General features: G+C 52.1%; 1 protein-coding gene across 1 annotated transcript; it reads left to right on the top strand.

Moving 5' to 3' along the window:
* The first annotated feature begins 550 nt into the window (after positions 1-550).
* SLCO2A1 (solute carrier organic anion transporter family member 2A1) lies at positions 551-25,737 on the top strand. Its single transcript, XM_066326149.1, has 14 exons — positions 551-793; positions 13,232-13,369; positions 15,263-15,425; positions 17,422-17,637; positions 18,450-18,548; positions 20,113-20,240; positions 21,269-21,350; positions 22,219-22,383; positions 22,672-22,861; positions 23,938-24,097; positions 24,439-24,602; positions 24,760-24,824; positions 24,920-25,040; positions 25,139-25,737. Exons 1-14 carry the CDS (start codon positions 704-706, stop codon positions 25,257-25,259), a joined length of 1,902 nt encoding a protein of 633 aa, XP_066182246.1. The 5' UTR covers positions 551-703; the 3' UTR covers positions 25,260-25,737.
* Positions 25,738-25,976: the final 239 nt, after the last annotated feature.

Here is a 25,976-nt window from a genome sequence, read left to right as displayed (position 1 = left end):
AAATAAATCAGTGCTTTGCATAAACAAAGCCCCGAGAGGTGCCGGTGAAAAAAGCACTGCTTTCAGGAGCTTCACGAATGCAGCTTTTTCTATGAAAACAAACACCGATTTTTTATTTTTTTTTTTCCCTCCAAAACCCCTCGACCCGGGGAAGGATTTCTCCATCTGGCCACCCAGTTTCCCCCTCCCACCACCTGGCAGCCAAATCTCCGTTGCTGAAAGGTGCCTCCCTTTCCTCTCTCCCCTTCAGGGGGCTTTTGAATGAAAATCCCAGTCGTTTTCTCTGCGGGAAGGCTCCGCTGCCGGCGCCGTTTCCTTATCCAGCCAGGTCCTGGCACACGAGCACAAGGGTGGGTCGGGGCGCTGGATGTCCCCACGGGTGGGTACAGCATTGTCACACCTCCACAGCCCCCACTCCCCGAGTGTCAGGGCTCGCCGAGCCCGAGCCTCCACCTGCTCCACGCGCGCTGCCTTTGCTCCCTGCGACTTTAAAGTTCCCTCGGTGCACAAAGCAAAAGAGGGAGGAGAAAGCGTTTCATCATCGCTCCCGGGAGCCGACTTATAAAAACTTGACGCTCTCGCTGCCCTGGCTCACTCGCAGCCTTGGAGGGATTTCGGCACAGTCCGTGCGGGCTACGGGCGGCCGGACGGGTCGGAGAGCAGCGCAGCCCAGCAACTCCGGGCTCCCCGTGAAGCCCTCGCCATGGGCGTCCACCCCGAGGTTGGCAAATCCCCGGTTGACATCCACAAGAGGTCCGGCACCTGCTCCAGGAGTATCTTCTGCAACATCAAAGTAAGGATGGGGCAGGGATGCTGGCAGGGAGAGAGGGGGATTCCAGCCTGGAGAGGGACCCCAGCGCACCCCACTCATCCCCGCGTCCCTCGCACGCACGGCGGGTGGAACGAGGGGTGTTTGATGAGGCAGAATTTGAGCATCAGCTCCTGGGGCAGTCCCGGCGAATCCTGCCCTGCTCGGTGTCTGTGGGTTCGGAGTGATGCCCTGCATGGCACGTGGGTGTTTCGCCCCGTGGAGCTCTCCGTGAGCTTCCCCACCGCCTCCGGTACACGGTGTGCTGCTGTTTAGGGAATGATTAACCACATCCTGGTGTGAAAAGAAAACACTACCTCAGAATAATTCGCGCTCGCTTTAAAAACTTGGGTGAGCGGAGTTTTTCAGTGACAGAAACAAAAGCTCGGAGGGTCGAGGTGGGTTTTCCGGTGCTGGCTGCCCAGTTCCTCTGTCACCTGAGAGCCGGCCCCTGCAGGAGCTGCAGGCTCCTGTGCTCACTGCCTGCGTGCGAACACACCGCTCAGCCCGGCCGTGTGTCACCTTTCACACCCTGCCGACCTTCCCGGCTTCACACCACCCCTCAGCTGGTTTTTACCCCCCGCTCTTTGGCCCGTTTTGGGAAATGCACCGAGACTGCCGCACGTGCTGATTCCTGTCCTCGGGACATCCTCCTGGATGTCCCTGCAAGGGTGGGATTCCACGTCTCCACACATCGGCCCCTCGAGCAGCCGGGCTGGATTCCAGCCTGTGTGCTGTGGTGTGTCAGCACCTCCCAGCGCAGGGGTTTCAGGATGTGTGGCCGTGGATTAGGAGTCGTGGTCGGGATGGGTTAGAGGTTGGTTTGCCGTCAAGCTTCCCTCATCCTGCTCCCGGTGCTGCCCGCTCCTCCCTGGACTGTGCCGGGGTTCTGTGGGGATGCTGGAGGTGCCGGGGGCTGTTCCCAAGTGGCTGCTCCTCCTCAGGGCTCCCAGGGCTGGAGGCACGACACCAGATGATATCTCCCAGTCCCATCCCCCTGAACTGCCTAGGCTGGGCTATTCCAGCAGGTGACTTGATGAGATTTTTTGGCTGTGGGCTGCAGGAGGAAGGGCTTGAGATTACCCTGGGTGATTTGGGGCTTCCTCTGGGCTACTCTGATGTTCCTCTGGAGGGGACTGCTGACCTGTCCCTTGCTCTGGTGGAGGTGCAAAATGTGCCCACGGTCCCCTCCAGGCTGCTGCAGTAATGATCCTGACTTGGGGTGAATAAAGTCACCCCAAACCAGAGCCCTTCTTGCAGTTCATGCTCTTTCCTGGAAACTGGCAGCAAGCAAAAATAGCCTGGAGTGAAAAAACATTGCCAAACCCTCTTGCAGGATGTCAGACTTTCAGATTAAAAAACAAAAGCCCCAACAAATAAATACTACTCCATTTGTACATCTCACAGGCAGCTGCAGGGTGTGGGATGTGGGTGCCCCAGAGTCAGGATGGGACCTTTTAGGGGCATCTGGCCAAGGGCAGATGACTCGGGGGTGTCCCTTTCCTAGTGGCAGGAAAACATTGCCTGAAGAAAAACTTTCAAACTGCTTTTGAAACTTTTCCTTTTCTCTTGAATTTTTTTTCTTTGAAAAGAAAGACTTTTTCTTTTTAACTTTTTCTAGTTTAAAATTGTTTCTGGTTTTAAAAGTCAACAGTATGGCAGTGGCACTGTGCAAGCACGTGAAGGAAGAGTTTGAGCTCTTCCCAAACATGCTCATTGGCATCAGAGGGAATGATGTGATTCACCATCTGGGGTGGTGGACAGTCAGGATGCCCAGGACACCCATTTCTCAGAGAAATATTCTTGCTTTTAAGAGCAAATGTATAAATCGACAAGCAACAAGATCCCCCACCCTTTCCTGACCTGTTCACTCTTCCTGTCCTGTGATATTTGCATTAAAAACATACACATTTACAAAAGAACTGCTTCAGGGTCAGAAAGCATCAGCCTGTGTGTAGTGTCAGTCCCCTCAGCCCCCAAAATGAGTAGGACATCCAAGTGTCACAGTGGAATTTCCAGGTTTGGGGGGTTTTGGAGTGAAGGGTCATCAGAGGGCAAAGCATGGTCAACACCTGGGTTTGAAAGGGTTTGTAGCTCTTACTTGTACAAGAAGCCACTGGTGCTATGAATGATGGATTATAAGAAAGCCTCATTCAACCTCAGATTTTATGGAAAGCTGAGGGCATCACCCTCTCCAGAGCCATCAGACACAAAATCCTCATACAGGCAATGGCAGTTTCTGATGGGGACAGCAAAATTCCCTACTTTTAACAGGCTTGGAAGGACATGATTAAGACTTGGAAGACTTAATCACGAAACTCATATTTAATCCCCAAAGCCCCACGTGGTGGGATGATATTCAGAGTGTCTTTTGCAGGACTAGGGCCAAAATAACAAATTTTTTTTCAATGCAAACCATCTTGCCCCTCTGTGATGGCTGTGACAGGGTCCACCCCCTGCACTGGACCCATTGCCACTGAGGTTTGGAGGTGTGGGAATATGGTGGTGCCAGGGATGGGCATCACGGAGGGAGAAGTCCTGGTGGAAAGAGGCAGTTTGAGGGATTCTATGGGGATCTGAAGAGCGGGATGGGGTTGGAGTCATGGGGACACTGCTAGGGATGCAGCAGCACTTCAGGAAGCAATTCCCTGTGGATGTGGCCTTGGATCTGTGTGGTTCCAGCTGCTCCCCGATCCCTCTGGAGCTGGGCTGTGACAGTTCCGTGTGGGGCTGTGCAGTCCCTCCCAGGCACACGTGGGTATTTGGCTGTGGCAGTGACACAGCCAGGCTGGGTCTGCGCTGATACCGCCGGGCTCCGCCTGCCCTGCCTCACACCTGGGACGGGCACAAACACTGCTCTCAGCCTGAGTGCAGGGCTGCTGAGCCCTCTGCCTCCACCCTGAGCCCCCTGGAACAGACAAAGCAGAACACAAAAGGCTTTCGGGTTCTGGGGCTGGGAGGTTTTGGGGCTGCTGAGCTCTGACCTCGGCCAGAAACCTGGACCATCCTGGTAACCCCACAGCGTTGGTGGAGATAGGGGTGATGATGAGATATTTAGATGGGATACTGGGGAGAAATTCTGCCCAGAGCAGCTGTGACTGCCCCATCCCTGCTAGCATCCAAGGCCAGGTTGGACAGGACTTGGAGCAGCCTGGGATAGTGGAAGGTGTCCCTGCCCAGGGCAGGGGTGGGTCTGGATGGGCTTTAAGCTCCCTTCCCACCCAAAACATTCCACAGTTCTGTGATTTCTCTGATGAGCAGGGACATCCCCTGCTTGGACGTTCACCAGAGCTCCCAGGGTTGTGCTGACTGGCCCTGGGGTTTGGGGGACTTGCAGGTGTGCTGCTCTGCAAATGCAGGATGAACCCAACCCTCAGGTGGATTCCAGCACCTGGTGGCACTGGGGATACCAAGAACCTCACAGCCTAAAGGATTAAGACAGGTTTAAAAGATGGAGAAGGTGGTTGGTCCTTTTGATACCCACAAATGGCCAGGGATCCCATCAGTGTCCCCCAATCCAGAGCCCCAAGCACGTGATTTAAGATCATGTTGGGCTTGATGATCTTGGAGGTCTTTTCCAACCTTAATGATGCTATGATTCATTTTCTGCTCCCAGACAACCACTGGAAAAGGATTATTTCACAGGAATTCTCTGTTTACAGAGCCTGAGATATTTTGGCTTCTTAGCCTTTACTGTTTCATTCGTGGTTTTGAACTATTTTAATTGATTTTGGGATCCCCAGAAAGATGTCAAGGAGGAGAGCTTTATAAATATCTTTTGATTTAGAGGAGCTGGACTGGTTTCAGCTGGAAGCTGGAGAGCACAGAGGAGCAGTGTGAAAGCATTGTGAGTGCAAGGCAGGGGGAGGATTTTTTTTCCATGTCTGCAGACCACCTGGCATGGAAAAGGAAACAGGAGGACAACAGAGAATTATTCTCACTTATGTCAGCCAGAGGTGATCCAGAGAGAGGTTTAAAAGCCTTAGTAGAGGTTTAAATTTGGTGTTGTACTGGGGCAGGGAGAGAGAGGGAATGGAAGAGGGTAGGAGAGGGGACAACAAGCTGAAGAGGAGTCTGGGGGCTCTCAAAGTGTGATAAGGCTTGGAAGCATCCCGGGGTGAAGGTGTGGGGAGCAGTGAACAGAGCAGGGAGCTCTCGCCTCCCTGGGGAGGCTGGATGTCTCCTGCAGAGGAAACAGAGCCTGGCCTTGGGGTCTGAGGTCCCAACAGCAGCAGGGCAAGTTTTTTGTCCCTTCCTTCCAAGGGACTAAAGGAATTTGCTGAGGAGTGTATTCCAGAAGCCTGGAGATGTACCAGTTGTGCTCTCATATCCTGTTGGAAAAGATTATGAATTGCTTTGTTTAGCCAGGACAGGAGATTCATCAAGTCACAGATCTGGAGGCAGCATGGCTGTAGGTTTGGAGGTGGAAACGCAGAAAGGAGAGTCATGGTTGATTAGAGACATTGATTTAAGCAAGAAAATCAAAGCAATATTGCAATCCTGGACACTGTGCAGGCACGGTGGGTTGGATAAGAGTTTGTGGCAAAGAAGGGTCCTTATTGACATGAGGGAAAGGACCTGCAGTGACCAGGGTCTTCCAGCATTTGTGGTGATGGTGCTGGCACCAGATAGCACAGGTTGGGTTTGGATGGTCCAGCACTGTGGTCACATCTGCTTTTGGTGGGATCAGGCTCCAGAAGGGAAGAACCACCTGGTCTTCGCCAGCAACACCAGCAGTGGGATAAGGAAAAAAGATGGGTCGGAAAGTTTAGTGGGATCAAGGTCTAGGAGGCCTGAGACAAGGTAATTTTATGAGGGGCGAGGTGGTAGGGTGCCCAAACAGAAGCAAGGAGTGGTCAGTGTAGATAAGATTATCGGGAGCAGGACGGGAGAGGAGTGACGCTGATAGGGAGCACGAGGCACGGCTGGCGGGGCAGGAGGAGTGTTTGCACACACTTCTGGGTCAGGCAAAACCCCGCCAGTCTGGACCTGCCCTCAAGGAAACCCTGATCAGATCCTGATGCCTCAGAATGAAAAGAGACTTTCAGGAAAGAATGAAGGAAGAGCAACCACCCAACCTGCCGGAGGGAGGAGAGGCTGCGGGATACTCGGCATCCTATTTCGTGGGGAGTATTTTCTTAGGAAGCATCCCACACTGAGGGTCTGTCTCAGCAGTCCTCTGCAGCCAAAAACCTCCATTCTGGGCAAAGCTGTGCCTTGCAAAGTCACCAGGACACAGTGCCAGGAAATCCCACGTCTGTGTTGTTGCAAAAAGAACAAATATTGTCTTTGCATGTGACAGATTGTAAAACATGTGTAGCTTGGCAGTAGACTACTGTCATTCCAGCAGGCTTCAGGCAATCCCTGATCAGGGTAATTTGTGTATTTTTTTATTATTTGCAATAGAAATCCCACTTAGAAGCCAACTTCTGCCATTGGACCAGACTCGGAAATTCTGTGCTAAAGGATGGGCTCTGGCAGGGTATTTAGTTCCTTTTGTGGAAAAAAAACCCATGCTTTTTTTCATCTTTCATGGTACTTTTTTGATCTGCAAATCCAATCAGCTGCCCATAGGAGAGTGATGCCAAGGAGGGATGTATTTCCCCACTCATCCCTACACTTTCCATATCCAGCTGATACATTTCTTGTGGACTGAGTGACCTCAGCTGTCCCACTGCAGGAGGATCTCCCAGTGTAGTAAGAGTTGACTATACGCAAGCTCTAAAATAAACACTCTGTCTTCTCCTTATTAAAATTTTGGGGATATTCTTATTAGCTCTTACAGTTGCCCCTTTCCTTTCGTTTGTTTTTTGTTTGTTTGTTTTTTCTTTTGCAAGCTCAGGAGACTAAAGTGGAGTGAGTCGCCAGAGGTGGGCAGCTTGGAGTCTCCTGCTTTGGGAGAAATGTTCCCTGATTTTGGGAGGAAAGTCTTCTGACTTTCCACTCAGGTCAAACAACTTTGCTTTGGACTCAGCTCCAGTTGTACTCTGTGTAGGGAAAGAACTAATGGAACATCCTTACTCCCAGTCCTTTCCAAAGGTTTACTCCAGCCAGATTAATTTTGCTCTCAGCCACGTCCTACTTTGGTGTCATCAGTCACATGGGAGCATTTGGACAAGTTCTGTGAAGGTCTCCAGCTCTCCAGGCAGTCCTTGTGCCCATCTAATCAACAAAGCCCTGGCTCTTTCCATCCCCACTGCCCTGGGAAAGATGCTGGGCATGGAGATCAGCACAAGTGCCGTCAACATTTCCACCCTCTTTATCTCCAACCAGGGCTGCCAAGGGGAAGGCACTGAAAAACTGAAGTGGGGGATGACTTTGGACATGAAGTGTGGAAGCAGGGCAAGGAATTAACCCATAACTGGCTCCTCCAGGTGGAGCAATGGCCATGCCACACATAGCAGGATCCTCCCAAACCCTCCAGAGCAGAATTAGGTTCTCACCTGGAAGAGTATTATCCTGACTGCTGGAGATCCCTGGAGGCTCCATAGAGATGGTTCACTCCTATGAAATGAAACCCGAGTATTTGTTAGACGCATCTCAGATGAAAGTTTAGGCTGGGGTTGACCGAATCCTTGCCAGCTCCCGTTGTCCAGAGCATGGAAGGACCAGTCCTCCCCCTTCCCTGCAATGGGATAGGTTTCTCTTCCTCTGGAAAAAGCACTGCCCTGGGAGGTGCTGGTCCCCACGAGTTGGGTGGGGGCAGCAGCCTGTCTCTCCCAGGAGTTTGCTTCCCTTCTAAATGCAGTTCCTTTTGGAAAGGAGTCAAGTGCTTTGTATAAACAGCCTGGAGTCAGGATGGCTCCAAAACAAGCGTGGGGATGATGATGAGGGGATTTGGGGGTGGTCCATGTGGGTGCACGCCTTTGGCCTTCCTGTGCTGCTCCATGCCTGTGTGCAATACTCCGCCCCCGCAGCTCCAAAAATATTCCAGGCTCCCGTGGGAGCCTCTGCTCCGGAGGGTCAGCACCCGGCTGACCTCAACCTCCCACCACGCCTTCACCCCCACGTGGGCTCTGCATCAGCAAAACCTCCCTGTGAGAGAGCATGGCTCCTCCTGAAGAACCCCTTCTTGTCATGAGGGACATGCTTCCCTCTCGGGGCTGCTCGGCAGGAGCTTGGGGCAGCAGGGCACATCTGGAGCAGCTGGAATGGCCGGGCCAGCACTGGTTTCCATGCACCAGCATGAATGTGTGGGGATGGGAACACATGGGAGGAGAGGCAGGGATGGGACAGACCCATGAGGACCTGTGAGGAAACACAGGACAGTGGTGCTCCTCATGTCCACCAGCCTCAGAGGGTGCATGGACCCCTTTTGGGGAGCCCTTCAAGTAAGGCCTTTTCCCAGTGTTTTGCACTCAGAGCCTTCAAGGTTTGGGATGTCCTTGTTTTAATTAAAACTGAGTCTGCTGAATGCAGGGGAAGTCTTGAATCGGGCCTCATCTTACCTCCAGACACTTGGAGAATGTCTGGAAAAGCCACACTCCAGCTGCACAAGTCCTGCAGCAAAGGTTTTTTGCCTTTCTCCTGCTGTTTTGGGCGGCAGGTTCTTCCCAAGGAAAAAAATCACCCCTGCCCTTCCCCTCCCATCCTCTGGGCTCTGCACATCTGAGGGCTGAGGCTGCTGTGTGGTCTCAGGGTGGGATCAGATCCCTGGAGCATCCTTCCAGCTTTGCTGCCTTTCCGGTTAATCCTGCAGACAAGGGCTGGATTTGAAGGACTCATGGGCAGGGAGAAGCAGTCACATCCCAAGGTTTTCCTCTCCCTTTGGTGGTGCCCTCCAGCTGCATTTATCCCACCTCATCTTCCCTCCTGGCAGGAAGCCCCAGCTTGTTCCCAGACATCTCTGCATCCAGGGCTCTGTTTTGGCCATCCCAAGTTAGCACCAAGGCATAAACACATCTCAGGCCATCTCCTGGCAGTTCTGCCTTTTCCTCCCTGCCCTCTCTACCCATGACTTGTCCTCCTCTCCTCTCCTCTCCTCTCCTCTCCTCTCCTCTCCTCTCCTCTCCTCTCCTCTCCTCTCCTCTCCTCTCCTCTCCTCTCCTCTCCTCTCCTCTCCTCTCCTCTCCTCTCCTCTCCTCTCCTCTCCTCTCCTCTCCTCTCCTCTCCTCTCCCTCTCCTCTCCTCTCCTCTCCTCTCCTCTCCTCTCCTCTCCTCTCCTCTCCTCTCCTCTCCTCTCCTCTCCTCTCCTCTCCTCTCCTCTCCTCTCCTCTCCTCTCCTCTCCTCTCCTCTCCTCTCCTCTCCTCTCCTCTCCTCTCCTCTCCTCTCCTCTCCTCTCCTCTGGCATTCTGGGGAGCCAGGCTGCCTCTCCTCTTCATCTTCCCTCTGTGCCATCATTCTCTCTGTCCTTAACCCTCCATCTTCTCATCTGCCCTGAGATTGGGCTGACATTTGCTGCTCTAAATTCAGCCTCGGTGATCCACCCTCTTCCCTCCCTGTTGGTAAACAGCTTTGCTTCTCCAGCTGACGCCTGGCTCCAGGAGAGCTCTGTGTCTAGCTGCTCTGCAGCAGGCAGTCTCAGATTGCTGCTCTTCAGCCAGCTCTTCCTTGCTCCAGTGGCTTCAGTAGTCTGGTCAGAGCCACACAAACAAAAATTGATGTTCTCTGGCAACCAGATCCCCTCTCCAGTTCCCATCCTCACAGGAGTCACCCCTCTGCTCCAGATCAGCCCATCATGATTCCAGGTCAGGCCTGGGGAAGGTGGTGGATGCAGCTTCCACCCAGAGGATTTTGTCCTGGGATGGGATTTCAAGTGCGGGAGCTGATAATGGGAGGGTGGAGAGGTCATTCAGCTTCAAGAGTTTACTGGCAGATATTTATTTCACTTCCACTTTGGCCCCATCTGGGAGGATTTCCCACGTTACACCCCAAATTCCTGTTCTGCAGCTTTTTGTTGGGGCAAAGTCCCAGCTTGGGACTTTGTCCTCTCCTGGCTATTGCAATGGCAATGCCAGCCTGATGCCAGCCTGTCTGCTCACCCCTGCGAGATGTAACTGGGTACTCTGTGATGGCAGCTTGTGCCTGTGATCCTTCTTTCCTCATTTTGTGAGGATTTGCCTTTCTACTTCATCTTCCCCACAGTCTCCAGGTTTTTCCAAGCCCGCCCTCACACTGCTGGGGCTCCATTTTCTCCTTCTCCTTCCTCTCCATCCTCTTCTCTTCTGTTGTCTGTCAGCATCCCTCCCATTCCTTATGCTTTTAGATTCCAGGTATTTTGGCTGGATCTCTCCTCCCTCACAGGAAAAAGCTTCCAAGAAACCATTTGCTTGCCCGTCTTCTGCCCAAATTCTGCTACAATTGCTGGGAAAAAAAAAAAAAAAAAAAAAAAAAAAGAATTGTGGTGGCCTGCAGCTGGCCTATAGGCCTCACAGTTCTAATTAATTCTGATCTTATAACTGAATTTTGATTGATGATATCATTACCTTGGTCAGGCCGTTGGGGGCTCAGGCTGCTATTGGCTGGTTGGCCAGGTGACAACTGGCTCAGGCAGTGAGGATTGACTGCAGGTGCCTTCTCAGCTATATAAGGCCTTAAAAAATCAGGCTGTTGCTGCATGATCCTTGTGTGTGTGTGTGTGTGTGTCGCCTCCCTGCCTCTCACTGCGATATCTGGTGACCCTGATGTTATACCAAGAGCCCCCTGTGGGTAGAGTGAAGGAGGCAGGAACAGCTGCTGGTAGCATACAGAGCTGTGGAGCCCTGGCAAAGGCAGCGTGTAGAGCTGCAGAGGATGATATGGAGAGCCATGTCTGGGTCCCTTGTTCTTAGAGGTTGTTAAGAGGAAACCACCAGGATGGGAGCATGGGGCTCTACACAAGAGGATCCTATCCTCAAGGTATGGACATTTATGTAAAAGAAAAGAGGTGTAAGGTATGACAACTGGGATTCAGCTACCCTGCTAAGGTGGTACAAAAACCACAAGCTGGACACTACTGAAGGGGTCGCTTTAGATTTTAAAACGTGGGACGGGGCTGGCAGGCACGTACTTCAAGCAGTGTCCATTAGAGATGAGGCTGCCACTGGCATTATCAAGCCATGGAGACTCATAATGGACCTGCTGAAGCAGCTACACAGAGAGCAGAGCACAAGGGGGGCCGAGGGGCCAGCCTGGACTCCTGAGATGGGTGAGGAGAGCCGGGCATTGGAGGAGCTGGCAGGAGGTGTGGGTGTGAGGAGGAGTAAAACAGCTGCACCACCTCTCCCTGAAAGGACCCTGCAGCCTCTAGAGACTGCCTTGCCCACCCGTGTCAGGATGGACAGACATCAAGCAGGCCCCAAGCTGAACCTGGACAGTGGAAGCAGAACCTGACGCTAGAAGAGCCCTGCCGAGCACCGGAGCCGGTCTGTGGACAGATCCCAGAAATGCATCACTGCTGGTGCCTGGATACCTGGCGAATGTCACACCTGGGAGCAGCAGACCAGCCGCAGGGTCTGAAAGTCACTGTCACCTCCGCACACGCACCGCTGCTCCCAGAGTCACCCGTGGAGCACCCACTGGTTAGGGACACCGAAAGGCAAACACACCGCTGTTCTGCAGACCCCCTAGACAAAAGCGTGACAAAGACGCTGCCCTGTTGGTTGTTTTTTCACACGGTTTCGAGAGTTGAAATGTTTCCTGTTCTCTACTGTTAACTTGGAAGTCTGTAACCTTCAAGCTATAAGCCTGCAGCATGTCAACTTGATCACTTGTATAGTTGGCAGTCCTGCCTGACGGCTCTCTAGGGTGAATGTCACAGCTTCGAAGGTAGGTGAGATACATCACTGACTGAGGAAGGACTGAGCCTGTCCAATTGAATCGAAGGACTTGTTGAAGCTTCCCGAGGCTTAGGTTGAGGTTTTTACACAATGCCCTGTCTTGTCTGCAGGACGACGAGGCACCGCTTTTGTATTTAAAAATGAAATGGAGGAATTGTCTGGCCTACAGCCCACAGTTATCATTAATTCCGACCATATAACTGAAATTTGATTGATTATATAATTACCTTGATTGTGTCACTCAACTGGTAAGGCCCATTGGAGAGCAGGCTCAGCCCTTTGGGGGTTCAGTGGCAACTGGCTCAGGCAGTGAGGATTGACTGCAGGTGCCTTCTCATCTATATAAGGAAAAGAGACCTTAATAAATCAGGCTGTTGCTGCATGATCCTCGTGTGTGTGTGTGTGTGTGTGTGTGTGTGTGTGTGTGTGCGCGCGTGTGTGTGTCGCTTCCCTGCCTCCCACTGCGAGAACAATTGCTAGTCCTGGCCCTACATCATCCTCTGCTCCCAAAACACAACTCCACCCACTCACGGAATTTGCATCCTCCAAGCTGGGTGGACAATTTCAGGTTTTTTTGATTTTTTTTTTAAATCATTTAGTGGGTCAGGGCTACTGGGCACTACTGTCCTTCCAGATAGATACTCATCAGGACTATTGCTGCTCTTTTGGCCAAGGACTTCAGGAATTTGTCAGCCCTGCAGTACCTTTGCTCCCCCATCCATCATCCCACACTTCCCAATGTTATCGTTGAGTGACACCCTTCCGGTATTCAGCAAATATTTTATTTCCTGTGGATCTAAATAAAAAGATGTTCCCCTGTTTGTTTAGTTTCTTGGGGTTTTTTTTAATTATTATTTTTATTTTATTGATTTTAAAATACTTTTGGCACCGTGTGGATGGATACATTCCATTCCAAGAAAAATAGAGGGAAACTGTTCTGACTAAATATAGATCAAAAGACACTTGTGAGCTACCTCTTTCATCCCTGGCTCCTCTCGCAGCCCACCCAGGCTCTTTCAACCAGATTTTTCCCTAAACTCTCTGTATTCCCTCTTCTGTCTTTGCTCAGCTTGGCCTCTGGCTCGGCACACTGCCTGGCTCAAAGGAAGATGCTGGGTTTGGAATATTATTTTGGAGTCTCCCAGTAGTGAGACCATGCTGTGCATATTTCATTCTCTCCCTCTGGGGCTTTTAACACCCTTCTTTGCCTTTTTCTAGCGACACCCCTTGGAGCAGGTTCTGTTAAATCACTTTCCAGCTGAGTGAATCCCGGGATGCTCCATGCCAGAAGTGCAGCCATTGGTCAAAGTCAGCTGGAATATGCTCATGCAGGATGTGGTTGCCAGCAGTTACACAACAGCAGGGCACTGTGGTCTCACATGGCCTCAAAGGGTGCATGAAGAGGCTCATATTGGATATCAGGGAAAATTCTTCACTGAAAGAGTGGTTAATCATTGGAACAAGCTGCCCAGGGAAGTGGTGGGGTCACCATGCCTGGGAATTTCAAACAGTGACTAGATGTGGCACTCCTCAATATGATTTAAGTGGGCATGGTGTACTCGGTCACAGGTTGGACTCGATGACCTTGGAGGCCTTTTCCAACCTTAACGAATCTGTGATTCCAACTGGGTCCTCACTGGGGTGCCACTCTTTGTTTGCCCACAGGTGTTTGTGCTGTGCCATGGGCTCCTCCAGCTCTCCCAGCTCCTCTACAGTGCCAACTTCAAGAGCAGCCTCACCACCATCGAGAAGCGCTTTGGGCTCTCCAGCCTCTCTTCAGGTTTCATCTCCAGCTTGCACGAGGTAACTGGGAGAGGAACACCCAAAGAGTGGCCAGAACCTGGGGGGCACCTTCCCAAAACAGGGTCTCAGGGCTGTTCACACCCAGGGCTTCCTCAGCCTCCTTGTGCTGGGAGGAGCAGCTGTGCTGTGCTCTGAGACACCTCATTCTGCTCTGCCATATCTAGGGGGCAACAGAGGACCCTGTGGTGATGGCCCTTGGACAAGAGCAGACTTTCACTGGATAGAATTCCAGAATGGTTGTGGTTGGAAGGGACCTTAAAGTTCATCCCATCTCATTCCACCCCCTGCCACAGGCAGGAAGGAATACATTCCACCACCCCAGGTTGCTCCAAGCCCTGTCCAGCCTGGCCTGGGACAGTTCCAGGGATTCAGGGGCAGCCACAGCTTCCCTGGGCACCCTGTACCAGGGCCTCACCACCCTCACAGGGATGAATTACTGCCCAATATCCCATCTAACCCTGCCCTCTGATAGTTTAAGGCATATTACTGAGCTGGCTGAGGATTTTTCTCACAAACACTTTCTTATCAAGATATCCCTTGGAACAAGTTTTCTCGTTCACCTTTTCAGGATTTCTGTCTTTCCTGGCAGCTCTTCAAGGCCTGGCAAAGGCCAGGAAGAGATCTGCTAGCAGAGACTTTTTTGCTGGCACCAAGTGGCAGCACACTTGTTCGTGAGCTCCCTGGTGAGCACATGGGATGCTCCATCAGGAAGCTGGACACTTGGAATCTTTGTGGGTCCTTGGGGAAGTGGATGCCCAAGTCTTACCTTAACCAGCATGAACATTTGGGATTAAAAAGATGTCTAAGGGCCCACTGAGACTTCCTGCTGTCTGTGACTGCGTGGGGTGCCCTGCCTGTCCATGACAACAATCTTATTGCATTGGTGCCTACAGCAATTCCAAGAAGAAAACCCACAAAGAGACAAAGGAGCCCACACAAACATAAATACAAAGTTTTCTTAGCCATACATAGAATGGTTTGGGTTGGAAGGGACCATTAAAGGCCATTTTGCCGAAAGCCCTGCAACAAGCAGGGACAGCTTCAACATGCCAAAGATAAATGATGTTTAGCTTGTCCTGAGCTGTCAAAGCCCATGTAATGGGAATTTTGTGGTGTTCACCCACTTGCCTGAGTGAGCTGGGTGGCTTCATGGCTTTCTAGCTGATGCTATCTTGCAGTTGCAAATGTCCAGGGTCATAAATATTTGCAGTGAGCTGGACTTTGTAATAGGGCTCATGTTTGTTTCAGTCACAGGAATGCAGGCAATATGTTTCATTCCTTGCTGGTTTTGGAGGAATTGTCAGTTTATGCCACATTGGTCAGCCTCTTCTTCCAGGGAACAGGGGACAGCACAAGAGGAAGTGGCCTCAAGTTGTGCCAGGGGAGGTTTAGTTTGTGTATGAGAGAAAATTTCTTCACTGAAAGGGTTGTCCAGCCCTGGCACAGCTGCCCAGGGCAGTGGTGGAGTCCCCATCCTTGGAGGGGTTTAACAGACATGTGGATGTGGCACATGGGGACATGGGGCAGTGGTGGGCTTGGCAGTGCTGGGGGAGCAGTTGGACTTGATGGTCTCAGAGGGTTTTTCCAACCTGAATGATTCTGTGGTGCCTGTGGGGTGGGGGCAAGGTGGGGGTGTGCTGAAAAAGCCCCAATCAGGTCACAGGGAGGCTGTGATGTTGTTCATGCCAACAAGGGATGCCCAGATGTGGCTGAGGCCAAGGAGTGACCCTCTGGCTGGAGATGAGAAAGGAGCACACGGGGCGAGAGGATGCTCCTGTGAGGGTGAAACATCTCCTGATGAGATGTGTCCACCCATCCAGGCCCAGCCATGGGGTCTGGATGTCCTCTGTGATGTCTTCTCACATCCCTTCCGCTTCTCTGTGCCTTTTGCAGATTGGCAACGTGGTGCTCATCATCTTTGTCAGCTATTTCGGCAGCCGAGTGCACCGCCCGCGCGTGATCGGCATTGGGGGGCTGCTGCTGGCGCTGGGGGCCTTCCTGGTGACCCTGCCACACTTCCTCTCGAGCCCCTATGAGTACACTGCACTCAGCACCGGTGAGTGCCCCCAGCTGTGTCCCAAAAACCAGGATCCAGCTGCTCCGGGATGGGTTACCCTGTGACTGCCCAAAAAGGGGGGCGTTTCCAGGGCACACATGGTTTAAATGGTGGTTGAAGGCAGAGCCTGCAGGTGGGCAGTTGCTGATTAAACATGAGGTCATTATAGCTTTGGAACCTCTTCTGATTTCAAAAATTACATGTGGGATTTCTTCTGACTCTCCTGCACATGTTATTCCAGCTGTTGTTACAGAATCAGGGAATGGTTTGAGTTTGAAGGGACCTTAAAGACTATCTCATTCCACCCCCTGCCATGGGCAGGGACGACTTCCACTACCCCAAGTTGCTCCAAGTCTGTCCTTGAACACTTCCAGAGATGGGGCAGCCATAGTTTCTCTGAGAGAGAGTAGGTTTAGATTCACTATTAGGGAGAAATTCTTTCCCATGCAGGTGATGAAGCCCTGGCACAAGGTGCCCAGAGAAGCTGTGGCTGCCCCTGGATCCCTGAAACTGTCCAAGGCCAGGTTGGACAGGGCTTGGAGCAACCTGGGCGTGTGGAAGATGTCCTTGCCTGTGGCAGGAGGTGGAATAAGATGGTCTTTAAGGTCACTTCCAACCCAAGCCATTCTGGAATTCTGCGATATAGCAGAGCTCCCTTGTCCCGAGGGCCTGTTCTGCTCTGGCCAGGATATTTATGATCCAGTCCAAGGAAGGCTGCTGCTTTAACTGGGAATGCTTTTGGGGACAAACCCAGGTGAACAATGACAGGTCTATTTTCCATGCAGAATAGAATAAGCAGAAGAACCTGCCTCACTTGCCACAAGACTGGCTTAGGTCTCTCCAAAGTAGTTTTGGTCCCTAAATCCTCAGAATGCTGATGAGTCTCAGGCTCCAGAGAGATTGCCACCTCTGAAACCCAGATCTCTGCTTGTCCCCATCCCATGATTTTTGAGTTTGGATAGTAAATTAGGCATCAGAGGCCAAGTTTTCCAGCAGCCTAAATTCATGCATCAGGCTACAGACAGGTCAGGAATTGGGACAAGGGGCTGCTCTTACTGCAAAGGAAATAAGGAAGGAGCAGGTATCACCCTGTTCCCTGCCCGGAGCCGGGCTCCCTGTGTGAGTGGATAGGTACAGCAATAAGAAAACTGGACTGGAATTATGCATTGGTCAAGTAATGCTAATGCCCCAATTGATTAGTGTTGAACTTGTGTGCAACCATGGGAGTATAACCAGAAATCACTGAAAAGGTCAAAAGAAAATACCAAGAACTGTGTTTGACCCAAAAGTTCTGTATAGAGCAAAATTCTTGCAGAACACCTTTGCTAAACTGAACAGGATTAGAGGATGGACTGCAAAAACAGATGGACAAGGCAGAGATACTGACATTATGAGGACTGCCTGATGATGGAAAAGAACATATTCAGTCTGTGAACAGCCCCTGAAGATAATTCAGTCCTGATTGGAGTCTGGAGCAGGGTGAAGACTCTCAGTGTCTGGGCTGTATGAAGAAGCAAGGGCCATGCTTTGGAAGGAGCTGGGCTAGTCCTTGGGGACTAGTCCACGGGCTCCCCTTGAGCCATGGGGGGAGCAGAGATTCAGGGTAGGGCATCCTGCTTAGGGCAGCCAGCTGACCCCAGAGGGCATCACTCCCTGCCCAGGTACCACAAGGGAGGCAGAGACCACAGATAGCAAAAGCCAGCCATGGGTTAGATCTGCCCTTGTTAAACCCAGAGTACCCTACTCCATGGAATGAACCCTTTAAAAGTTTGATATAAAAAATCACAGCCTGGCTGTTGGCTACTCTGACCTCAGTATAATACTCCAAAGGAAGGGCAGGGTGATGACAACTGCTGAATAAAATGAGCAATCCATCCAAAATCCAGCAGTTTGTACCTACTCAGCGAGTTTGGGAGATTCCTGCTATTTGGGGATTTAGTGTGGGAGGAGGCAGGGGATGTACCCAGGGTTGAAATGCTCTTGTTTTCCCTTCCAGGTAACAAAAGCCAGGGGCAGGTTGAGCTGTGCCATGCAGAGAGTAAGTTTGTGTGCCCAAACACCACCCGGGACCCAGAGAAGGAGGCCAGCAGTATGTGGGCCATGATGGTCATCGCCCAGTTGCTGGCCGGGATCGGGACTGTGCCCATCCAGCCCTTTGGGATATCCTATGTGGATGACTTTGCAGATGCCAACAATTCTCCGCTGTATGTCGGTAAGTGGGACCATTGCTGTACATTGTTCTCTGTTTCACAGAATCTCAGGATGGTTTGGGCTGGAAGGGACCTGGAAGCTCATCCAGTTCCATCCCCTGCCATGGGCAGGGACACCTTCCCCTAGATCAAGTTGCTCCAAGCTCCAGCATCCTTGTCTTCCCTCTGCAGTGAGAGATCACTGTTCCAATGAATTACCCCACTAATCCCTTAGAATTTCCAAATCTGCAACGAAAATGAAGGAAAGAGGACTGAAGGAACCTAAAAGGTTCTGAAGAGGAAGGAAAGTGGGACCAGTGTTTTGTTTATAATACAAGTGCTCCCTTTCGGGGAATGTCTGTCAGGGTGAATCAGAATCTTTCACCTCTCCTGATGTTTGCACCAAATGTTTTTCCTTGGATCTTAAGATTAGGATGTGTTTGTTTCCTTGGCATCCCAGAGGAAACAAAGGTCTCAATCCCCTGTGTGAGCCCAGGATGTCACTGCCCTGCTGCTCCCAGGGGTTTACGAATATCATGGATTTTCATGGTGTAGCTGACAACTTGTATCATGTCAGCAAAGCCTTGATGGCAGCAAAGCAGAGGGACTTTTTCCACAGGCAGCTGCCTTCCCTCTCCTTTTCCCATCAGATAAACACCACCTTCACTGTCGGGGCAGTGGGGACCTTCTCACTATCTGAAGCGTGATGAAGGGTGGCTTCTCCCCTCTGTGTGTTGTGCCATCATTCCTGCATCTCCTGGGCAGACAGAAGCCATATCTGCATGGAAACTACCATTCCCTGCTCACAGGGGCTGTCTCTGCTCCCTTTCCCCAGCCATCCTCTTTGCCATTGCTGTGTTTGGCCCTGCCTTTGGATATTTGCTGGGGTCTGTGGTGCTGCGGCTCTTCGTGGACATCGGAAGGGTTGACAATGGTGAGTATTGCTCAGGTAGCAATGGTCCTAAAGACCTTCTGTGGGTCAGAAGGTCACTCTGAGATGAAAGGTGACAGAAATCACCAGTCTTGTGACCCATAAAACCCACTCCCCTGGAAAGACCCAACCTGGAAAAGCATCCCCAGCATACTCCTCCACTCCATAAGGACAGATACAGGTGGTTCTGACACCACCACTGAGGCAGAGCTCCAGGGTAGGGACATTCCAATGCCCAACTCATGGTGCTGCACTGGAGGTCATGGTGGGCTGGGGTCTGCCCACTGCCACCACACTGAGGAGGTATCCCACAACCCCAGCACGGTGGAGGAGAGGAACAGGGAAACCCGAGGAACCCAGGGATGGAGAAAACAACCACAGAGCAACTACTGCCCTACGGATACACAGAGAACTTGAGTCTACTCATGTTCCTCCCCAGCACCCACCCCCAGCGCCTGCAGAGAGAAGGGCTGAGCTGACGCCACGGCAGGGATAATTTGTTTTATCCATGGCGTGTGCTTATTATTGCTGGTAACTTAATCACTAAAGAATTCTCCCCAGCTCCATCATTAACATGGCTTTTCCTGTGTTTCCTTAGAGAGATCAGAGCCTGCCTGACATTTTTGTCTGGTGCCTGATAAAAATAATAAATGAACGTGGGCAGGAAATGCCAAAAAGCCTTGGCCCGCTCCCTGCGGCGGCAGACAGATTTAGCAGCCTCTGCCTGGTCGCTCCATAATGACGTCCAAGCTCCAGAGTGGAGTGGTCCTGTTTGGGGAAGTGGGATGATTGTTTCAGTGGGGTGTGGGCTCCTCTCCTGTCACACTCTGGCACAGAGCTCCCACCCAGAGCTGGCCTCTGGTTCCTTCCCAGCCACCACATTCTGGCCGTGGGCAGCCAGGTCCCCAGGCCAAGCCAGGCAATCTATCAAACCTCCCGTGAGCATCACTTGGCCCAGCCAAAGGATGTATGTGCTGGAGACAGGGTGGCTCTCATCTTCTCCTCCTTTTTCCGGAGAAGGCGCCCAGAGTTTGGTCCACTCGGAAACCAGGAGCTTCTGCCAGCATATGGCCTTCCCTCAGTCCCTGCAACAGAAAGTGACCAAGCCTGGAACAATGGGAGAGAAACTTTTTCCAGGAAAGCAGCATGCCTTTTCCCAGTCCCTGTCTTGGCTCAGCATGGTCCAACCCACTGTGTTCTCCAGGCAGAGGATGGAGTTCAGGCCCCTGCAATCTCTGCCTCACTGGTTGGCTGTGCCACCAGCATGCTTCCATGCTGACCAAATCCATCCAGCAGTCACCTGGGAGGCTCGGCACAGTTGGGATGAGTGGCAGTACAGGGCCCTGGCCAGGGAAAGCACAGGTCAAACACAACCAGGGTGTTGTGTTTACTGCCAGCAGTGATGGGACCTTCCACCTCCATACATTTGCTCTTACATGTCAGTGGAAAGACCCTTGGGCTGCGTCCACATGGACTCTTCATACTCCACGAGTCCGTATTTTCATGCAGATTTGTCCCTTTCACCTCTGGAGCTCTTAGAGTGTGTCCTTGTGTCTTGCAATGTCAGTGGACCTGACGCCGAGTGACCAGCGGTGGATCGGAGCCTGGTGGCTGGGGCTGCTCATCTCCTCGGGCTGCTTGGTGCTCACCTCCATCCCTTACTTCTTCTTCCCTCGGTACATGCTGAAAGGAGAGGTGAGACCTCATCTCCAGAGGCTGGAACATCCTGGAGCCAGGGATATGCTCAGGGAGGGAATACCTGTCCCCAAAGGAGAGGGATTGGGAGGAAGGAAGGCAGTCCAGCAACCTTTTCCCACTAAAACAAATTTTAAAAGATGGAAAATAATTAACATGTAATTAACGTATATTTTGGTGTTTTCAAAGCCAAACCCTGCTGGTTTTGTTACAAAAATACTTTAGTTATGTTTTGCCATGTTTTTTTGTTTACTCACTGATTCTTTAAACGTAAAATAAAAGCCAAAATATTTCACAGTTATGGCTAAAGGACTCCCCAGACTTGAGCTGAACTAGCTCTAAGTTTCATTTTCAGACTTTTTGCAGAGTTAAAATGGAGGTGTTTTGTGAGGATTCAGGGGAAGGAAGTTCTTAAAACCTCCCAAGGGCAAGCTGTTGTTCTGCTGCTCTGTTCAGGGGCTGCAGTGATCTTTGAGATAATCTGTCCCCTTTAATCACAGAATCCCGGAATGATTTGGGTTGGAAGGACCTTAAAAGCTCATCCTGTTCCACCCCTGCCATGGACAGGGACACCTTCCACTATCCCAAGTTGCTCCAAGCCCCATCCAGCCTGGCCTTGGACACTTCAAGGATGGGACAGACACGGCTTCTCTGGGCACCCTGTGCCAGAGCCTCACCTCTACAAGAATTTGTCCCCAAGATCCCATCTAACCCTAATGGCAGTGGGAAGCCATTCCCCCTTGTCCTGACACTCCAGGCCCTTGTCCAAAGTCCCTCTCCAGTTCTCTTGGAGCTCCTTTAGACCCTGCAAGGGGCTCTTCCCAGAGTCTTCTCTTCTCCAGGTGAACACTCACAGCTCTCCCAGGCTGGAGAAGTGCTCGGGGCAGGTGGAATGAGGCTTTGCTGTAATTGTCAGGCTTGGCTGGGGGTCAAAGGCCTTTGGGACAGGCCCTGCCCCTCCTGAGCCTCCCTGTGCAAGGACAATGCCAGTCCCTCTCACCACAGGCTGCTCCTCTCTCCCCTCCCAGGAGCGGAACACGGAGGCCGGGATGCTCAGGAAGATGGAGCCAGGGGCTGCTGAAGAGACCTCCCTGTTGGAGTTTATGAAAAGTAAGCTCCTGGCGGGTCCAGGCGAGGGTGGATGGGGATGCTGGGCCGTGATGGGTGGGCAGATTCACACCAAGGGGGCTTGTTGGGAGTCCTTGGGAGCCCAGCACCGTGTGTGGACCAGCTCCAGCACCATGCAGGTCTAAGGACCACGGGAAGGTGGGCACAGCTTCCCTCTGGCTACAGACCTCTTGAGAGCCCTCTTCTGTGGGGCCAAATTCTGCATTGAGGAACTTAAAGTGGTACCAGTGTGCCACCACAAGGGTTGCTGGGAGGTTTAACCCTAGCTCCAGGAGTGGGCACAGGGCTCTCGGGCCACCAGCTCAATGAGGTCACCCCACTGCAGCTGACACTGTTTATAAGGAGCCAAAACAGGCTTGAGAGGGATATCACTGCTGAGGAACCAGATTAATCACTCTTTTAGCTCCACGAGGACTTCTTCCCAGATAAAGCCTCTCCCTCCTTGCCTCTTCCTCCACTGCAGTCATATTCTGGAGCTGTCAGTTCCCTTTTCTCCTCTCTTTGGGCTTTAATGGATGCTGGCTTTCCAGCACTCTCAGCTGTTTAGAAAACTTGGAAGAGACCAAATAAACAGAGTTACTCCTAGAGCCTATCTGCCTCTGTTGATGGGACCAGAGGACACAATGTTCCAACAGGAAAACACATCCATGGTCCTGCCAGCTGCTGGGATGCATTAGGGTGTCTTCCCTCCCACTTTTCCATGCCCACAGACATCCCCAGTAGATCATCATCATCACCCCACATATATCCTTACTGGGAACAGGCTAAGGGTGGGTGCCTCTTCCCAGCAGAAATTGTTGGCATGAGCATCACACAGCTAAAAGACATTTTTCCTATGATTTCCCTGCAGGTTTCCCAAAGATCTTCATCAGGCTGCTGCTCAACCCCCTCTTCATCCTCCTGGTGCTGGCTCAGTGCAGCTTCTCCTCTGTCATTGCGGGCCTGGCCACCTTCCTCAACAAATTCCTGGAGAAGCAGTATGGTGCCTCCCCCTCCCAGGCCAACTTCCTCATAGGTGAGCACAGATGGAGGCAAGAGATATCCACCAGCAGGGAGCCAACTGCCCATATTCTCCAGGCTTTTTAGATCCTAGATAAGTCACTGAAAGCTCATTTTTGGACGAGACCTGGGGTTCACCTTGGGGTAGCTGGTGGCTTTCCAGCCACCTTGAGTTTGGGCTGATTTGGACAACAGTTGGATCTGTGGGTTCTCCCAACTCCTGTGAGGTCCAGGGAGCTGCCCCCCGCCCATGGGGGTGGTTCTGGGCAGGCAGGACCCCTCTGATGGCTCCATTCCTCTGCAGGAGCTGTGAACCTGCCTGCAGCAGCACTTGGGATGCTGCTGGGAGGGATCATCATGAAGCGCTTCTCCTTCTCCCTGCGGGCCATCCCGCGCTTCTCCGTGGTGGTGCTCGTCTTCTCCATCCTCCTCTCCCTGCCCATTTTCTTCATAGGCTGCTCCACAGGGCACATCGAGGGCATCTACCACCCCAGGTAATGCAGGTGCTGATTCCCAGCTCCTTGTTTCTCCAGCTCTTATTCGTGGGGAGGGATGAACGCTGGTGGAGAGGCAGAAGACATCACCCTGCTGCTTCTTGCTCCTTCATCTCCCCACTGCATGGAGGAGATCTGAGTGCTTCACAGGCCAGAGAGCTCAAGAGGGTGTTTATCCATGATTTTCTGGGCCAAACAAGAAATTACACTTGTAATTTTTCACTCCGGATTTTTAGGGGAAAATTAGTAATTTTGTGTCCACATCACTTCACACGTTCCCAGTGTTACAGCTGGACACCATCCTTCTCCTCACCTCAGTGGATATTTTTGGCTCTTACTATGAATTCTTAAGATAAAAATGACATTTATATAGAACCAAGGCTTGATGTCAAATGCATTGAGCTCATTTCCCAGCGCACTGCCAGCAAGGAAGAGATTTCTGATGCCATCTTCCCAGAGGAGGTGGAGCAGGCCCCATCCCATTCTGCCCAAGGGCAGCTCCCCCAGTGCCACATTCCTGCAAGATTCAGGCTGTGTGACTCCAGCAGACCCACTCCTTGGGAAAGTGAGGGAAGACAGGGCAGATTTGGGATTGTCCTCTTCACTTCCACAGTCATCAGGCTTGTTTGGCAACATGCTTACTTTCAGTTTGTGTCCATGTAGTGCTTCCAGCTGTGGCTGTTAACACATCTGTTTGTGCCGCTCTGGATGCAGCCCAGATCCATTTCTCCACGTTTTTGGCTGATAATTTTCAGCTGAGAGAAAAAAAAAAAAAAAAAGAAAAAAAGAGAGAGAGAGAAAGAGAAAAGAAGCATGTGAGTACTTGTTTGTAGACATAACATAATTCCTGTGATATTCACTGCACACTTTCAGAGGTACCTGCAGGGATCAGAGGCTGGCAGAAGGCCAGGCTGCTGCTGGCAGTGTCCCAGCCCAGACAGGAACAGGAAAACTGCTCAACTAATAAAAGAGTTGTGTTCTTGGGTTTTGGTTTTTTTGGTTTTTTTTTTTTTTTTAATTCCTCCTGTCCTATTTCTTAATTTTTTACCAATTTTTTCCTCCCTCCTTTCTGGCAGTACACCCAATTCCCAGCAGCAGGTTAAGGAGCGGGTTGGGTGCCAATGCTCTAAGCAGATCTTCCACCCTGTGTGCTGGAAAAACACCACAGAATACATCTCACCCTGCTTTGCTGGCTGCACCAGCAGCAGCACCAACCCCTCCAATCCCAGACAACAGGTGAGTAAAGCAAGTGGTTAGCAAAGTGGCTATTCCTTGTTGGGGAATAGTGGAGTGATGCTACAGGAACCCAACAAATAAGGAGGAGTGGAACATTTTCCACACAGTGTGCTGAGCTCTGGGAAGGTGCTGTGGCAAATTGCTGTAATGCCCTGGGAACCTGCTTGAAGGAACAGGGATGGTGGCAAATCCCATTACAGGATACCCTGGCTCTGCCTTCAGACTGGAGCTGGTGCTCTTGTTGGTGTCCTGCACAGGGATGTGGGATGATGGGTCACAAGAAACTCGTGCTCCTGGCTCTGGGAGTCTGACGTCTGTTTTGTTCCAAACATTTCCAACAGATCTACCACAACTGTTCCCTGAATGGGAATGAGCTGTTCTCCACATACACGGGCTCTTGTCCAGTCAGCTGCTCCCATATGCTCCTTCCTGCCATATTCCTCATCTCCTTTGCTGCCCTGGTCGCCTGCCTGTCCCACAACCCCCTCTACATGATGGTGTTACGGTGAGCAGGGGCGAGGGGAGTCCTGAGTCCCAGAGGGGAGCAGATATGATGGTTCCCTGTGTTGGGATCAACAGGATGTCATAAAGGGGCAACCAGCCCAAGTCTTGGCCAAATCCAGTGCCAGCAGCTCTGACCTCCCATGGCTTCTCCCCTGCAGGGTGGTGAACCAGGATGAGAAGTCCTTTGCCATCGGAGTCCAGTTCTTACTGATGAGACTGCTGGGTGAGTGTTCATCTCTGGATGAGGTTCTCTGGAGCCACGGGAGGCACTGAGCCTCCTCAGGGTCAGCACCTGACTCCATCCTCTCTTCCCGCCAGCCTGGCTGCCGGCCCCAGCCATGTTTGGAGCCCTCATCGACTCCTCCTGCATCTACTGGCAGCAGCAGTGCACCCAGCGCCGCTTCTGCGCCTACTACAACAACGATTTCCTCCGAAACAGGTACGCTGTGCCCCGGGCAGGGCAGGGGCCCCGGCCCACCTGGAGCCGGCAGGAATGCCAGCTCTGGACGTGGCATGCCCCTGCTCTTCTCCCGGCAGATACCTGGGGCTGCATGTGGGCTACAAGTTGGTGGGCACCGTGCTGCTGGCCCTTATCAGCTGGAAGGTGAAGAGGAGCAAGGAGTACAACGTGCAGGAGAAGGCGGCGGGGTTGGTGTAGCCCCCGAAGACTGACTCACACCCCCATCACCCGCTGCCACTACTTTGTCTTGTCTGGGTTTGTTTTACCTCCCACGGGAGCGACTCCGCCTTGGCAGCTCCGAGCTCCTCTCCCGCAGGCCAGGTTCTCCCGACGAGGGGCGCTCCGGGCCAGCCCCGTCCTGGGGACTGCATCTGCCAGGTTCTCCAGCGGAGAGAGCAGGAGGCAGAGGGGCCTGGAACACACGGACTCGGAGAAGTGCCTGCCGTGGGCGATGGTCCCACTCTGGTGTGACATTCCCGGCCTGGAGGTGCCTTCCCGGCTGGGACAGAAGCAGGGGAGGTGGCTGCCAGCCCCGAGGGGCTGCCCGGTGTCCCCTCAGCAGAGGTCAGCAGGGATACCGCACACGTGTTGGGATAAGTCATCACAAGGGGTTTATTGCAGAACAGCTGGGGTTTGTTGCTCTTTTTATTTTTTAAATAAAGGTCACTTTTCCAACTGTGGTGCTTCCTTGGTCTCCCCTTAGCAGCACGACAAGCCCTGGTCATGGCCTGGCCCATGCTGAGCACATTCCAGCTGCGAAGGGGATGAAATGGTGGCAGAGGGGGACATTATTCTGCAGCTCCATTGGTGATGGGGGAGAGCTGGTAGGGGCTACACAGAGCTCTCATGGAACCTGCCCAGCCCTGCCCACATCTCCCCGATGGGCAGGGGGCTGCAGGCACAGCAGCAGGTTTT

The sequence above is a fragment of the Sylvia atricapilla genome, chromosome 10 (genome assembly GCF_009819655.1).
Source record: "Sylvia atricapilla isolate bSylAtr1 chromosome 10, bSylAtr1.pri, whole genome shotgun sequence".
Classification (NCBI taxonomy): domain Eukaryota; kingdom Metazoa; phylum Chordata; class Aves; order Passeriformes; family Sylviidae; genus Sylvia; species Sylvia atricapilla.
Note: the sequence above shows the minus strand (reverse complement) of the source record. Positions and strands in the feature narration are given on the sequence as shown.